A 15,735-nucleotide genomic window follows, 5' to 3' on the forward strand; every position below is an offset into this window, starting at 1 on the left:
GGCCGGAGTGGGGTGGGGGCGGAGAGGTCAGGAAGGAGATTGCAGGTTAGGAGGGCGGTGCTGAGTTGAGGGAACCGACTGAGACAAGGTGGGGGGAGGGGAAATGAGGAAACTGGAGAAATCTGAATTCATACCTTGTGGTTGGAGGGTTCCCAGGCGGAAGATGAGGCGCTCCTCCTCCAGCCGTCGTGTTGTTGTGTTCTGCCGGTGGAGGAGTCCAAGGACCTGCATGTCCTCGGTGGAGTGGGAGGGAGAGTTAAAGTGTTGAGCCACGGGGTGATTGGGTTGGTTGGTTCGGGCGGCCCGGAGGTGTTCTCTGAAGCGTTCCGCAAGTAAGCGGCCTGTCTCACCAATATAGAGGAGGCCACATCGGGTGCAGCGGATGCAATAGATGATGTGTGTGGAGGTACAGGTGAACTTGTGGCGGATATGGAAGGATCCCTTGGGGCCTTGGAGGGAAGTCAGTGTGGAGGTGTGGGCGCAAGATTTACATTTCCTGCGGTTGCAGAGGAAGGTGCCGGGGGTGGAGGTTGGGTTGATGGGGGGTGTGGATCTGACGAGGGAGTCACGAAGGGAGTGGTCCTTGCGGAACGCTGATAGGGGAGGGGAGGGAAATATATCCTTGGTGGTGGGGTCCGTTTGGAGGTGGCGGAAATGGCGGCGGATGATACGTTGTATGCGCAGGTTGGTGGGGTGGTAGGTGAGAACCAGTGAGGTTCTGTCTTGGTGGCGGTTGGAGGAGCGGGGCTCAAGGGCGGAGGAGCGGGAAGTGGAGGAGATGCGGTGGAGGGCATCGTCGTTCACGTCTGGGGGGAATCTGCGGTCCTTGAAGAAGGAGGCCATCTGGGCTGTGCGGTGTTGGAATTGGTCCTCCTGGGAGCAGATGCGGTGGAGACGAAGGAATTGGGAATATGGGATGGCGTTTTTACAGGGGGCAGGGTGGGAGGAGGTGTAGTCCAGGTAGCTGTGGGAGTCAGTCGGTTTATAATAGATGTCTGTGTTGAGTCGGTCGCCCGAGATAGAAATGGAAAGGTCTAGGAAGGGGAGGGAGGAATCTGAGACAGTCCAGGTGAATTTCAGGTCGGGATGGAAGGTGTTAGTAAAGTTGATGAACTGTTCAACCTCCTCGTGGGAGCACGAGGCAGCGCCGATACAGTCATCGATGTAGCGGAGGAAAAGGTGGGGGGTGGTGCCAGTGTAGTTGCGGAAGATGGACTGTTCCACATATCCTACGAAGAGGCAGGCATAGCTGGGGCCCATGGCAACTCCTTTAGTTTGGAGGAAGTGGGAGGATTGAAAAGAGAAGTTATTCAGGGTGAGGACCAGTTCAGTCAGTCGAAGGAGGGTGTCAGTGGAAGGGTACTGGTTGGTGCGGCGGGAAAGGAAGAAGCGGAGGGCTTTGAGTCCTTCGTGATGGGGGATGGAGGGCTCAGGAACAATGTCACTACTGACAATCTAGACTGAAACTTTAGTAAATGTAAAGTCACCATAGTGCCAGAGCACCATAGGACTGTTCACTCAATAGAGAGAGTTAATTGGTGATGGTTTAACCTGAGAGTCACTACACCTCAGGTGAAAGGAGAGCTCGAGAAGTAGAGTTCTTCCTGGTAACCTCAGTTGGCATGAAGGAATTGTTCATTGTCAGAGCTTAGTCTTTCAGAAGTGTTAAACCAAAACAACTGTGTGGTCAAGCAAAGTCTCAGAGAATCTTAATACATCAGACTGTTACTACTTCTAACAACAGCTGACAATTCATTTTGGCTGTGAATTTCCAATAGAAAAGCATACTCATGTGCTTTACCTCTATAGCATCTTCCATTCTGATGGCATGAAAAATGAACTTGACAACTACAGGGAGATCATCAAGTTTCACTGCAGACAAGGTTGACATAACAGAATGACGCACCTGCAGTTTTTAAAACAAAGAGAAATGAGTCAGAAATTGAAATATTTTTCCAATGTGAAAATATCCTACGGCTGCTCTGTATGAGAATATGCAATTAGAATATATCTTAAATTTGTCATTTTAACTCCATATATCAAGTTCAAAATATCAGTAATATTATAAATGTTTATTTTTGAATGTACAAACACATCATATGAAATGGTTGTAAATTATACAGATGGGTTTCCTGTTGCAGGTTATATCCAGGATTATCTCTTCAGACTTCAATCCAATCATCCATGTTGGATGGAGATATGCAAATACCACATGGAGACGAGATTGGGTATAGCTCTATGTCCCTCATGGACAAAGAGCCAGGTAACAATCCCAGATCAGCCATGGAAATGCTGAGGGGTGCAGGGTTTTGAGGGGAGTCAGGGTGGGATGCTCTTCAGGGGGTTGGTGCAGACTTGATGTGCCGTAGTTCTGATCTGGACTGTGGAGATTCTATTATTCCTCCTGTTTTGTTGTAATGTGGGTTTTCACTGGCAAGGCCAGAATTTGTTATTGGCTAATTGCCTGTGAAATCAACAGCTTACTCAGTCATTTCAGTGGACAATGAAGAATTAACATAGTACTTTGCATGCTAAATCACAAATAGGCCAGACCAGGTAAGAATGACAGATTTTCTTCATTAAAAGAACATTAGTTAACAACAATGAGTATTTTATAACGAGCAATTATGGTTTCATGGGCACTATTACTGACACTAGCTATCAATTCCTGATTTATCAATGGAATTTGAAGTCCTCCAGCAATCTAGTGACGTATGAACCCTTGCCCAGAAACATTACCTCGGGCATCAGTGACATTACCACTACGCCACCATTCAGGTCACTGGACCAGACATTAACTCTGCTTTCTCTCACAGATGCTAGCATACCTGCTGAGTTTTTCCAGCAATTTCTGACTTTGCCTTCAAAGTTACCACCGCACTGAATTTTCTTCCATCAGGTAGAACATTCCAGATCAGAACTACTAATGCACTTTTCTAGGTGGCATGAACGCAATAACTAACTTTGGTCTCCCCTCAACAATCAAAGACACTCAGGAAATTAAAGTGTCTCAAAATGCCTCCTAACTAAAATGTATTTGTCCTGGTGCCTTGCTTTCTGTTCTCTACTGTAGCACACAGAAGTAGTAATACAAGAAATTCCATTTTAAAAAATTTTCAATTATCTATCTACACATTCTATAGCTGAACAGAAAGTGAGGGAGTTTCATACTTTAAATACTACAATTTTAGATGAGGGAAGCTCACCTCTATCAATAGCTCAGCATGAAGACTGAGGCTAGAGAGAGCATCCAGGATGGGCACTGTCAGCTGAGTGTTCTGTTGCAACAAGGAACTGTCAGAAAGAATAAAAATCATGTAGAACGGAGTGGAATATGAATTAACACAAAAAAACCAAGAACATTATCATACAATAAATGGAATCAAATTTGCATTTCAAGAGATCTAGAAAGAAATTTGATAGTAATAACACACACCACTTTCAATGTTCTAACGAGAGGCAGGATAGGCTTTTTTTCACTGGAGCACAGGAGGTTGACAGGCAACATTATATAAGTTCATAAAACTATGAGGGGTATAGACACAATTAATTGTAATAGTCTTTTCCTTAGGATGGGGGATATCAAGACTAGAGGGTAAATTTTTAAGGTGGCAGGAGAGAGATTTAAAAAAAGACTTGACGGGCAAATTTGTACACTGAAGGTGGTTCATGTGTGGAATGAACTTCCAGAGGAAACGGTGTTTGCAGGTATTTTAAAAGATATTTTAAGTACGTGAATAAAAAATGTTTTGAGGGATATGGGCCAGGAGAGACAGGTGAGACTAGTTTAGTTTGGGATTATGGTTGGCATGGACTGGTTAGAATTAAGTCTCTGTTTCCATGCTACATGACTCTATGATGGAACAGCAACTTTAAAATAATAGTTGAATTGGCAGAATTGTGCTGTGCCAATCGACAGAGATTACACTAAGGCTTTTTGTATACATTGCCTTGACTAACCAGTGGGTCAATATGTACTACTGTGGTGGCGTTAAAGAGTGGAAAAATAATTTTCTTTGAGAAAAAAAGTCTAAATAGCAGAAGGAAAATACAAGCTCACACTTGAAAGTGTAAATTTGTTTCCCCAATTGTCCAATCTAGTAACTGTACTTCAGGATTTAGATTTTTTCCCATGGATATTTCAACTTCTGCTTCTTGGATAGCATTACAAGTCTCTTCCGAGGCTCAGCTGTTGTACGAGCCAAATGATGATTACAGTCACAACCATGACAGTACTTTTTACAGCTAGAAATATGTCACAATTCATGTTGCAAGCTGAATATAAAATTTACTTTATAGCATTTTAATAGAAAAAACTTTTAAAAGTAGCTTGTCACTTCATTTTTTCTTCCCAACTGATGTTCGTTGGGATATATTGCCACTGGAGTTGGATGCTTTCTGTAGCCTAAGCCAATCTGAACATGACGGGGTGAGGTGGGGAGAATACAGTGAAGCCCAGCTTTTATTAAATGTCAGGAGTGCAAGCCACGTTGATATTATTCTCAAACTCTTTAAGCCAGAGGCAACGAACCAACCATAAATGTGACTTCACTAGATTAATATGAACAGCAAGTGGGACTGTATAGTTCAGACTCAGGAGTTTAACTCTCAGCTATATGCAAAAAAAAAGCATGCACCACATATTCCATATCTCGCTTACTTAAGCTCCTTGGCAATTTCATTGTGTTGAGCGTCTTCCAAAATCTCTGGCAAACTGGTGATGATGTCACGCTGAATTTCAAGAGGACCAACATTAATGAGCTGCATAATCTTGCTAGTCAAATCCTGGAACAAACCACAGAGGGAAATGAGGAATGATCACATAGTGTACTATTCAATTCTTGAATTCCATAAACAAACATGAAGTAGAAAATATTGCATATTTACAAACCATAAGGTAAGCAAATGTAACTATATAAAAGGATACAGCAAGAGAGTATGCAAGAAAGAATTCACAGGCATAATTACAAGATAATTACCTTTTCAAAGATTCGAATAAGCAACAAATTAGAATATTAACTTCCAGTAACTCTCCAATCAATTCCAAATGATGTGCATTTTGTGATGATGGTTTTATTCCAAAATTAAGTCCTAATAATACCTAGTATCATTACAAAATTCCTGACCAAACAGACATTTTCAGTGCAGAAGGAGGCCATTGCAAGAGCAGGCAAATGAGAATCCCAGTCCCCTAAACTCTCTGCTTTAGTCCTGCATTTTTTGGTGCTTTTCTAAAGATACTTCCCTGTGACAAAGCCACGCTACTTAATATCTGCATACATATATCTCCTCATCTCATTCACTTACTGGTAATTTCAAATTGAGGAGTCACAGAATATCAATATATCCTACCTTGCTATCTATGATCCTGTCCAACCATTTAAACTGACTGATGAGGAGTCATGGCATGTTAATATAAAAAACAGAATTTCAAATTTTCCCTGCAAAGTCTTCATAATATCAAAAACATAAAATCTCTTATTCTTTTCCTGCTGCAGTGAAAGTAGTCCCAGTTGTTCAAATGAGTCTAAACTACACACACTTTATTACACACACTTTATAGTCTCAATTTCTTTTCTATGATAATATGTACCAAATTACACACAGTTTTCCAAATATGGCCTAACCAGTGCCTTGTGCCAATTTAATAACTCAAACATTCCTTGGCAAATAACCATCTGGTTACTGATCATAGTCAATGATCAATTAAAGTTCAAGATTTTATATATAGGGTCACCAAGCAGTGCACCTTTTTGGGGGTGGGGAAGAAAAAGAGAGAGGGGAGACATCAGTGAAAAGGAAATACAAATGAATTTCCTCTCAAGTGCTAACCTCTAGAAGGAATCAATTTTCCTTTCTGCTGATTCTAAAGGTGACTCTGGAAAAATGCTCAAACAGCAAATTAATTAGTCAGAATCAAATTAACAAATTAAACAAAATGTTACAGTTGTATAAACACTCATCTTAACTCAGGACGCTGTGAGAAGACAGATTTAAAGATAACATTTTTGAGCCTACCTTGCTATCTATGATCCTGTCCAACCATTTAAATTGACTGATGATGAGTCGTGGCATGTTAATCCCATCCTCTGGAATACTAAAATTGAGAAAATTTGCTTTAAGGAAAGCTATTTTCATAAGTGTGGGGAGAGAAGTATCAAAGAGTTGAGATTATGATAGCAGTTCAATAACTAATAAAAATTAGCATTAACTCACAAGGAGGTATTATCAAATAGTTAGATCATGCAGGTTAACAACCTCCCTCAGAAAACCAAATGGTGTGATCATTGGAAAACATGCCTTTAAGATTTAACAGGTGTTACAACCAAGTAATGATGGGTGATTCGGCTCCTCAGTTGGCCATAACTATTTACATTCTTTACAAAATTTAGTCTTTTTAGCACCATTAAAAAAGTAGTTAATTAGTTCACCAGTAGCAACAAGAAACCAATTACAACACTGAGTACAAAAAGGAATAATTTTATTATCTGTTAACTCAGAGAAAAATAATAAAATGCAACATTAAATATACAGACACAGAGGTTGATGGTGTCCAGTTCAAAAAGCTGACAAAGGAGATCTACAGTTTAAAGACCTGAAGGTGTAAAGGCTTTATCCACAGAACATGGTTAGTTAACTGATGTCTTGTATCCTCAGGAGTAGCAAGTATTTCAGTTAATCCTTTGAATCCTCAGTGTTCTGATGTTTCATTTTAATTGATTCTATCACTGGACATTTTTCCTTCTTAAGAGGTTTAGAGAGAAAAAAAGATAAAGAGTTTTCTCCAGTTTATTCTCATTACAAATCCATCGCCCCTGCTCTACCAAATAAATTCCCTTAATCATCGCCCCTGCTCTACCAAATAAATTCCCTGAACTACAGTTTGTTTATTCGAACGTCTGAGCTTCTGGTTTCTAAGCTCCAAAATTGTAGGCAATATACTATATCTCCAAAATGTGAAATTACACTGATGCAAATCAACATGGGAAATGAGTGGGAGACTGACTGGGTGCTCCAGCTCCTCGGACATTTGATTAAATGTGTTAATTTCAGTTCAGATGATTTTGTTTATTTCATGCTGGTTTCACAGAGCCTGGCAAACCTGTGTGGTCAGATGATTATTATGACCATCTTTTAAGTCAGTTGTCTTTTCTTTTTCAAAGCATCTTAGTTCCTGAAAATCAGATGATGGAACTTTGAAAACCAATAGTCCATTTTTACTACTGTCATTCAAGAGATGATGTATCTGTCTTTGTTTAAACTAGACAACTTTGTAATAAAGATTCCCAGGCAAATGTTATTGCATTACACAGATATACCAAAGGATTTCAAATCCAATTTATTACTATTTTGAACTGCTGTTACTGACAAGTCCCACAAGCAATCATTAAATGAATAACACTCCAATCTGTTTTGATACTGGTTGAGGGAAGGAGGAATAATAATCGTGAGCATAAGGGAAGAATGTTGAATCATTAGTTTTCCTTTAAGGTAGATAATGCTAGAGTAGTACGATAATCATTAAACCATAGAAACCCTACAGTATGGAAGTAGCCATTTCGCCTATCGAGTCTACACATACCCTCTGAAGAGCATCCCATGCAGACCACCCCCACCTGCAACCTTGCATTTCCCATGGCTCATCAATCTAGCCTGCACTTCTCTGGATACTATGGACAATTTAGTATGGCCAATCCACCTAACCTGCACATCTTGAAACTGTGGGAGAAAACCAAAGCACCAGGAGGAAACTCTCACAAACACAGGGAGAATGTGCAAACTCCACCCAAACAGTCCCCAAGGAATTGAACATGGGTCCCTGATGCTGTGAGGCAGCAATGCCAACCATTGAGCAACTTCCACCCCATAATAAAATACCACACTGGAAATCAAGCCCTGGTATTTCCAGAGTTATTACAACAGTTAAAGATTTTATAAAAGCATGCAAGATCTCCAATTTACCTAACTTTCAGACCCAGGTTGACAGAAATCACAGATCAGGTTTCTGTACTAAACAAGAATTACTATTTATTACAAGTGAATAGTCTCCAGTCACAGGCAAACAATCATGAACGATTGTCACATAGCTCTACTAGTTAAAACTCTAACCTCTTTATTAACTCCACTTTACAAACACACAAACGCACACACAGAGACTAACACAGTCAAGAAAAGAACATGGGTATTATTAAGAAGGGAAAACTGGAAAATTAGTTCAGTGTTCTCTCTTCACAGGATCTGCTGAGGGGATTCTTAAGTTGATCAGAACACTGCTTTTCAGTCTTCCTGGATGCTTTCACTTCCTTGCAAGTGACCCAAGGTAGCTGGTTTATACATATAAAAGGTCTCTAACTTATTAATTAAAAGTTCACATTTCACAGCAACTGCAGCAGGAAAAATAAAATGGTTTTCTTTAAGTTTTAAAATGGCTTTCACTTAGGAGAGCAGAGACAGCTACTCAAATGGTAGAGATCTTATGACATCTCCCAATCTTGTTTAAGTTATTCATTTATCTAAGAAACAATTACATAGTTGTTGGCAGGCAGGTCTTTGTAATTGTTGACTGGTCACTAGTCCACAGACCAATGAGCAAGGTGTGGCCAGCAGAATCTCCATTTGTATACACCTTCAGCTTTTGTTGGATGATGAATTACATTTAAATTATTGCTTCAACAAGGAACTGTGTAAATGGCACATTCAATGAGTGTAAGGTCTTTGTACCAATCCTTTAGCAATCTTTGATTTTTAGAAGAATTCCCATTTCAATCCACAATCAAAAATACAGAAAGTTAAAAACTGCAGTCTTTACAGAAGTGATTCAGTAATAATGAAGAGAATGCAGATAAGATTTGCCAGGATGTTGCCTGGTCTGGAGGGCTTTAGTTATAAGGAGAAGTTGGATAAACTCCGTGTTTTCACTGAAAAGATGGAGGTTGAGGGATGAACAAAAGTATGTGAGGCATAGATAGAGTGGATTGTTAGAGACTTTTTCCCAGGTCTACTACAACAGGGCACAGGTTCAAGGTGAGGGGGGAAATTTTAGGGGAGAAGTGCAGGGAAAATATTTCACAGAGGGTAGTGGGTGATTGGAATGTACTACCATTGGAGATGATGGAAGCAGGCACGTTCACAACATTTAAGGCAAACCTTGATAGATACATGAACAGATGAACAGAAGGATAGAAGCCACACAGACACAATAAGTACGGAGTCTAAATAAGGAGAAAGTGAGGACTACAGATGCTGGAGATCAGAGCTGAAAAATGTGTTGTTTCCAGCAACACATTTTTCAGCTCTGAGTCTAAATAAGGATTAGAATTGGTGCAGACTTGGTGGACCAAAGAACCTGTTCTTGTACTGTGTTGAATTATAGTGTAATTTTCTACAGCTTTGCTTAATACTGAGGCTACCCTAAACCATCCAATACATATACTGGGCAAATTGCCTTCGTGTGAACATACTCTTTATGGGTCATGGGGACTGCACAAACTACACAGTGAAAGATAAGTGCGACTTCATACATAAATGTGAAACTTACCCATCATACATAAACTCAGGAATCTTTTCAAATAATGTGTTCATAACAGAAGGCTAAGAGAGAAAAAAAAACAGATTCAAGAGTAAACCACACGAAATGTGCACTTACTAATCACTGCGCCAACTACAACTTTTGCAATCATTTTACCTGTAGAATCTCGATCCCAAGCAGCAGCTTTATGAGACTTTCCTGATAATTCAAGTTGTTACTGTAATACATGAATATACACATGGGGTATGAATTAAATGATTAACAGTAAGTTGCAAAACAATGATGGAAACAGTTGTTTTTGTCTCTCTTAAAGGTCAAGACTGTTCACATATAGCTGCAGAGTACTGGCAGTTCTTATAGGACCTCAACTGTAAGAAAAGAAGATGAAAACACACAAGCAGGGACAGACCCCATGGTCGGTCACGTCTGCTCTGCTACTCAGTTGACTCTCAAACACCACTTTCTTATCATAAATCCCCACATTGTTCATAACCACTCAAGCCCAAAAATCTGTCAGTCTGAGTTTTAAATATACTCAATGGTGCAGTTACAGCTCTCTGGAGTCAAGATATTCAGAGATTTATAATGTTCTGAGATTAGAAATCTCCCTGCTTCTCAGTCCTAAATGGTTGACCATGTATCTTGAAATGACGTTCACTAGTTCTAGATTTAATCTGGGGAAATAGCTGTTTGGCACCCAACTTGTCAAACCTTCTCACAATTTTGTATTTTCAATGAGATCATCTATCACTCTTCTTATGATGGAAAGAGTATGAGCCCATTTTACTCAATGTCTCTTCACTAATTTGTCTGATGTTAGGGCTGTCCAATAGCCTTTCTACAAGTCTGCTCTATATGTCACTAGGATACAACACCCTTGAGTTTGCCCTCATTTAAGACATGAACAATTTCCAACACCAAATCTACAGAGCAGAATTACACAATTCCAGCATTGTTAATGGTTAATATGTTTCTCAACTCCATTCTCCTGCCTTCTCCCATAACCTTTGATCCCCTTACTAATCAAGAACCCATCTGTCTTAAAGACACATGATGACTTAACCTCTACAGCCTTCTGCAACAATCAGTTCCACAGATACACCAACCTCTGGCTGAAGAAATTCCTCATCTCAATTCGAAAGGGTCATCACTTCACTCTGAGGCTATAACCCAGCTCCTAGTCTCTCCTACTAATGGAACGATTTTCTCTATGTATACTGTATCCAGGTCTCGGTCTCAGTATTCTGTAAGCTGCAATTAGATACCCCCTCAACCTTCTAAACTGTATGGAGCACAGACCCAGAGTCCTCAACCACTCTTCATATGACAAGCTCTTCATCTCCAGGATTATTCCTGTAAACCTCTTCTGGATCCCCTCCAAGATCAGCATATCAGTCTTCAGGTATGGGGCCCAAAACTTCATACAATATCCCAAACGTAGTCTGACCAGAACCTTATACAGCTTCATCAGTACATTTCTGATCTTGTACTCTAGCCCTCTCAAAATGAGCTTTTTAAAAAATCATTCCTAGGATGAGGACATTGTTGTCTATGGCCAGAGGGCGTACCCAGAGGGCAGAAAACCACATTGCTGCTCCAGACCAGGTAAGGATGGCAGCTTTCCTTCCAAAAAGGACATTAGTGAACCAGATGGGTTTTTCCAACATTCAACAATAGATTCATGATAACCATTAGATGACAGGGCTTCTCAGGTTACAAATCACTATTTGAACCATTTTACATTTGAAGTTAAAATGCAGTATCAAGATAACTCAAAAAGTAGTAAAGTTTGCAGACTAGGGAGATTTCAGATCTGATATAACCTTAGATGGACAATACAATTCTACAATTGTTTTTAGCTATAGGCTCCCATTTCACATCATTGTTCAACGAACCATGCTGCATTGAAGACAAGCAACAAGCTTAGTTGTGCTGCAGTTGAGTAACCAACAAGCGCTTTTTCAACAAGTTAGGTGATCTACCAAAGGGTAATCAATGCCCAACAAATTTACATTAATAAAACAATGCTTTTGGGGAAAAGAAATCAGCAAAACATGTAAAGAGAATGGTTTTACCTAAGTAAGTATGTAGACCATTTTAAACTTAGTTTTTGCAAGTGCTGCAGATGTAATGTTAATTTATTGATACAATTGTAGTATACCTTGATTCGCCCTCTTGAGATTGCCCACAGGGTAAAAGGCAGTTTCTGAACTTGTCCCTGCCTTCAATGTGTGACTCTAATCCACTTACAAATTCCTGCACAACCTGCAAACAACACATTTCACATTAGTGCTTGTTTCTGCAGTCCAAGAAGCTGTCATGATGCCGAGCTATTCAAACACACTGAGCACTGAGAGAGGTGCAGCTAACTCAGATTTTTGCTTAAAAATAACCACAGAGAGTGCATAAACACAGCAGACACTTAAGACAATTCTCCATCCTCGTCCCCTTCTCTTAAAGGTGTAGTTCTTCAAAATGTAATTCTTCGAAAACCAGACAGTAAATGTCTGCAACCTGTTGTACATTTCACAGCTGAGTACAAATATGACCTCAGTCAGATCAACATTGCCAGGCAGTTTCTGAGTTGCAACCAACAGTCGGGACCTCAGCCAATATTTATTCTCCTTCGTGCAGGGTATTACAATTCAGGAGCAGAAAGAGGCCATTCAGTCCATCATGCCTTCACCAATTCACTTTAGCATTTTAACAGGGTGCCAATTGCCTGCCTTTTTCAAGTAAGCCTGCACATTATTTAAAAAGAAACATTCATCAAATGCCTTTTGAATGCCTCAATTGAACCTGTCTCTATCCTACTTCCAGACAGGTATTCCAGACCCGAACTACTTAATGTGTGAAAATATTTTTCGTGCCTCATATTTGCACATTTGCACTTTAAAATTTGTGCCCTCTAGCTCTTGATCCTTTTATGAGCAGTGTAGACTCCTCAGCATTTTGAAAGTTTCAAACGAAATTCCTCTTGACTTTCTCGCTAAAGAAAACAGCCCCAAATTCTCCAATCTTTCCTCGTACCTGAAGTGTCTCATCTCTTGAACCATTCTAGTAATCCAAAATGCTCTCCAAAAGATTCATATTTCCTATAACATGGCATGCAGAACTGTACATAATAATCCAGCTGAGGTATAACCAATGCTTTTTTAAAATTCATCATCATAACATTCCCACTCTTGTACTCCATGCACCTATTAATGACTTCCAGGATATTAGCTTCATTTAAAACAGATCTGCTATCTTTGAAGGTCTATGTCTACAGACATCTAGAGGCCTCTGCTCCTCTAAAACCTTCAGACTAGCACCCTGTACTTTGTAACATCTGTCTATTTTTGTGCCAAAGTGTGTCACCTCACACTTATCTGTATTGAATTTTATCTGCCATCTATTAGCAGACTCTACCAATTTGTCAATGACCTTCTCACGGTTAACAATTGTTCCAAAGTTTTGCGTTATCCATAAACTTTGAAACTGTCTCTTTTTACCAACATCTAAATAATTTATACATCTTAATAGTGACCACTGGAGAACTCCACCTCAAACTTTCTTCCAGCCCAAAAAAAAACCCATCAACGTTCTGTACCTTATCCCTCAGCAAATTTTGTATCCACATGGCTGTTGCACCTTTTACTCCATGACTTATAAAGTTCCTCACAAGTCTGTTTGTGGAACTATATCAAATGCTTTTTGAAATGCTATGTACACTGAATCAACAGCCTTGCCCTCAGAAACCCTCACTATCACCTCTTCAAAAAGCTCCAGCAAGTTAGTTAGATGAGATTTTCCCTTACGAAATTCATGCTGATTCTTCTGAATCAACCTACATTTCTCCACATGCTATGAATTTTCTACCAATTAATTGTTTCTAAAATTTTACCACCATCAAAGCTAAACTAATTGATTTGTACCTGCTAGACCTATCATTAAACCCATGTTTTAACAAGGGCATAATGTCAGCAAGTCTTCAGTACTCTGGCACCAAATCTGATTCATGGAAGGTTGGAAGATTATTACCAGCGTCTCCACAATTTCCAGTCACACTTCCTTGAATAACCTTGGACGCATCACATCAGAGCAAGCGCAGACCAAGTCACGGGCGGAGTACCAGCACGTTGAGCAGAGCGAGTCGCAGCCGGAGACCGGAGCCTGGAGCGGGGAGCAGAGGGAGTCCTGGAAGGAGGCCAGTGCATGGAGGCAGCATGGTCTCATGTTGTGAAGCCCAGCAGGCATGGACTCACTTTGGAAAAGGTCTATAACTTGATGGTTTAAAGATACATTTCATTCTCATTCTGGACTTTTAAACTCTGTATTCCCACGCTAATTTTTTTCTGCTACATTTGTGGCATGCGAACTTTCCTTACCTGTATTGGCTATAGCATGATTCCAGTCTCATTGTTTTAAATGGCCCTGCTATTACATAATTTTCTTACAATGTGGGATTGCACATGAATTTAACTATCGCTTTATATCAGAACAGACCATATTTCAATTCTGTGACAAAACTTAAAGTATCTGTACCTAGGTACGCAGTACCTAAGATGGCAGCGAGAGGCAGCATTAAAATCCTTTCACTGCACTTATTCCATGCAACAATAAAGACTATTCTATTCTATTCATTGATGCTCATTTTTGCTTTTCAGTCAGCTCTGAAACTTAACATTTAGTTTGATTCTCAATTGTATTTACTACCTCAGTTCTGTCATAAGCACACATTTTCTTTTTCTAATTAATTTCTATTTCCTTTGCGATCCAGCAGGAGGGTTGTCTGTCTCATCTTTCACTTTCAAGGGACTGTGCCCAAATCATATTCTCTCAGAAGGGAGCGCATTATTCAGCTACTGCTTTTCTCACCAACCTTGCATTCTAATCTATCTGGCACAGCTGTGTTCTTATACAATTGAAGATGGCTCACCACCAGACTATCCTTAACCTGGATTGACCCATTTCATTTTCTACTGTTATTCTAAACCCTATGATACAACAATCATTGTCCCCTAAATGATTTCCCCACTATCACCTGATCTATTTTGCCCACCTCATTCCAAGAAATAGGTCTATAAGGGCCTGCTTTCTTATTGGTCAGGTGACATACTGATGTAGGAAGTTTACGTGAACTATGTGCCATCTAATGCATGGACCTCGAAGGTCCGTATGTAGCAGCAACTTCTACATGTGAAAATCAATGGCTGAATGTCAATCAGCAAGCAGAGGACATCTGAGCTTAGAGGTAAAATTGTGCTCGGGAGCAATCTAGAAATGCCAGTCCCTTGCTGTTCCTTACACTACCCCAATTAAAAACCCTTACTACAATTACTCTATGATGTTTAAACTTCTCTGTAATTTCCTTGCAAAGTTTTCCCTATATCATTTTCACTAGTTAGTTGCTTATAAACTGAGCAATGTAATTGCACTCCTCATTATTCCTTAGCTGCAGCCAAATTGCTTGTCCATTAACAATCCTGAAGCATCTTCTTCTTCCAGTGCAATGTACTCCTTAACCAAAAATACCATGCGCCCTCTTCTTTTTTCCCCTTTCTTTTCTTTTCTGAACATCTTGTAACCAGGAGTATTTAACAATCCTTCTTTCAGCCAGGTCTCCGTTATCACTACAGCATCTTAATTCCACAAGGTAAAGTGTACCTGTAACTCTCTGATTTTATTAATTCGCTCCATGTATTCACATACATGCTGTATGTCTTGATTCTGACTTCATTAGTCTCTCCCTTACTCTACCTACAAACTAACTATTCTCTATTTTAGTATTTTCTGCATCTCCCAACAATTTGTGTACCCTGGAAATACTTTCTCCTGGTTCCCACACCACTGTTTAGTTAGTTTAAAACTTCCCAAACAGCACTAGCAAAATGCCCTACAAGCAGCTCAGTCCAGTTCTGTTCAGATGCAACCTGCTGGCTTACAGGTGCCATCTTCTCCAAAGCTAGTCCCAGTGTCCCAGCGATATGAAAGACTCCCTCCTGCACTATCTTTCCATCTATGCATCTATCTGTCTTACCTTGCTATTTCTATACTCACTTTACTGTGGGATTGGGAGTAATTGGAGTTTAATACCTTTGAAATACAGCTTGCTAATTTTCTACCTAGCTCCCTAAATTCCAACTGCAAGACCACATTTCCCCTTCGAATGCATGTCGCTGGTACCAATGTGGACCACAATCTCTATATATTCATCCTCCTGA

The 15,735-nt window shown here is 40.0% G+C and overlaps 1 protein-coding gene across 3 annotated transcripts in view; it reads right to left on the minus strand.

The window, feature by feature from the left end:
• fancd2 (FA complementation group D2) overlaps positions 1-15,735 on the minus strand; it is a 103,438-nt gene that overhangs the window by 75,444 nt on the left and 12,259 nt on the right. The window contains exons 4-10 of one of the 3 annotated variants that reach the window (XM_060835367.1): positions 11,691-11,794; positions 9,686-9,746; positions 9,539-9,591; positions 6,019-6,097; positions 4,661-4,785; positions 3,207-3,294; positions 1,802-1,906 (exon numbers count right to left, since the gene is read on the minus strand). In XM_060835367.1, the coding sequence (XP_060691350.1) occupies positions 1,802-1,906; positions 3,207-3,294; positions 4,661-4,785; positions 6,019-6,097; positions 9,539-9,591; positions 9,686-9,746; positions 11,691-11,794 (615 nt within the window). Of the gene's footprint in view, positions 1-1,801; positions 1,907-3,206; positions 3,295-4,660; positions 4,786-5,352; positions 5,416-6,018; positions 6,098-9,538; positions 9,592-9,685; positions 9,747-11,690; positions 11,795-15,735 lie in introns of those variants that run through there. The other 2 variants (XM_060835368.1, XM_060835370.1) reach the window with 2 other exon arrangements.

Source organism: Hemiscyllium ocellatum, chromosome 14 (genome assembly GCF_020745735.1).
Source record: "Hemiscyllium ocellatum isolate sHemOce1 chromosome 14, sHemOce1.pat.X.cur, whole genome shotgun sequence".
NCBI lineage: Eukaryota > Metazoa > Chordata > Chondrichthyes > Orectolobiformes > Hemiscylliidae > Hemiscyllium > Hemiscyllium ocellatum.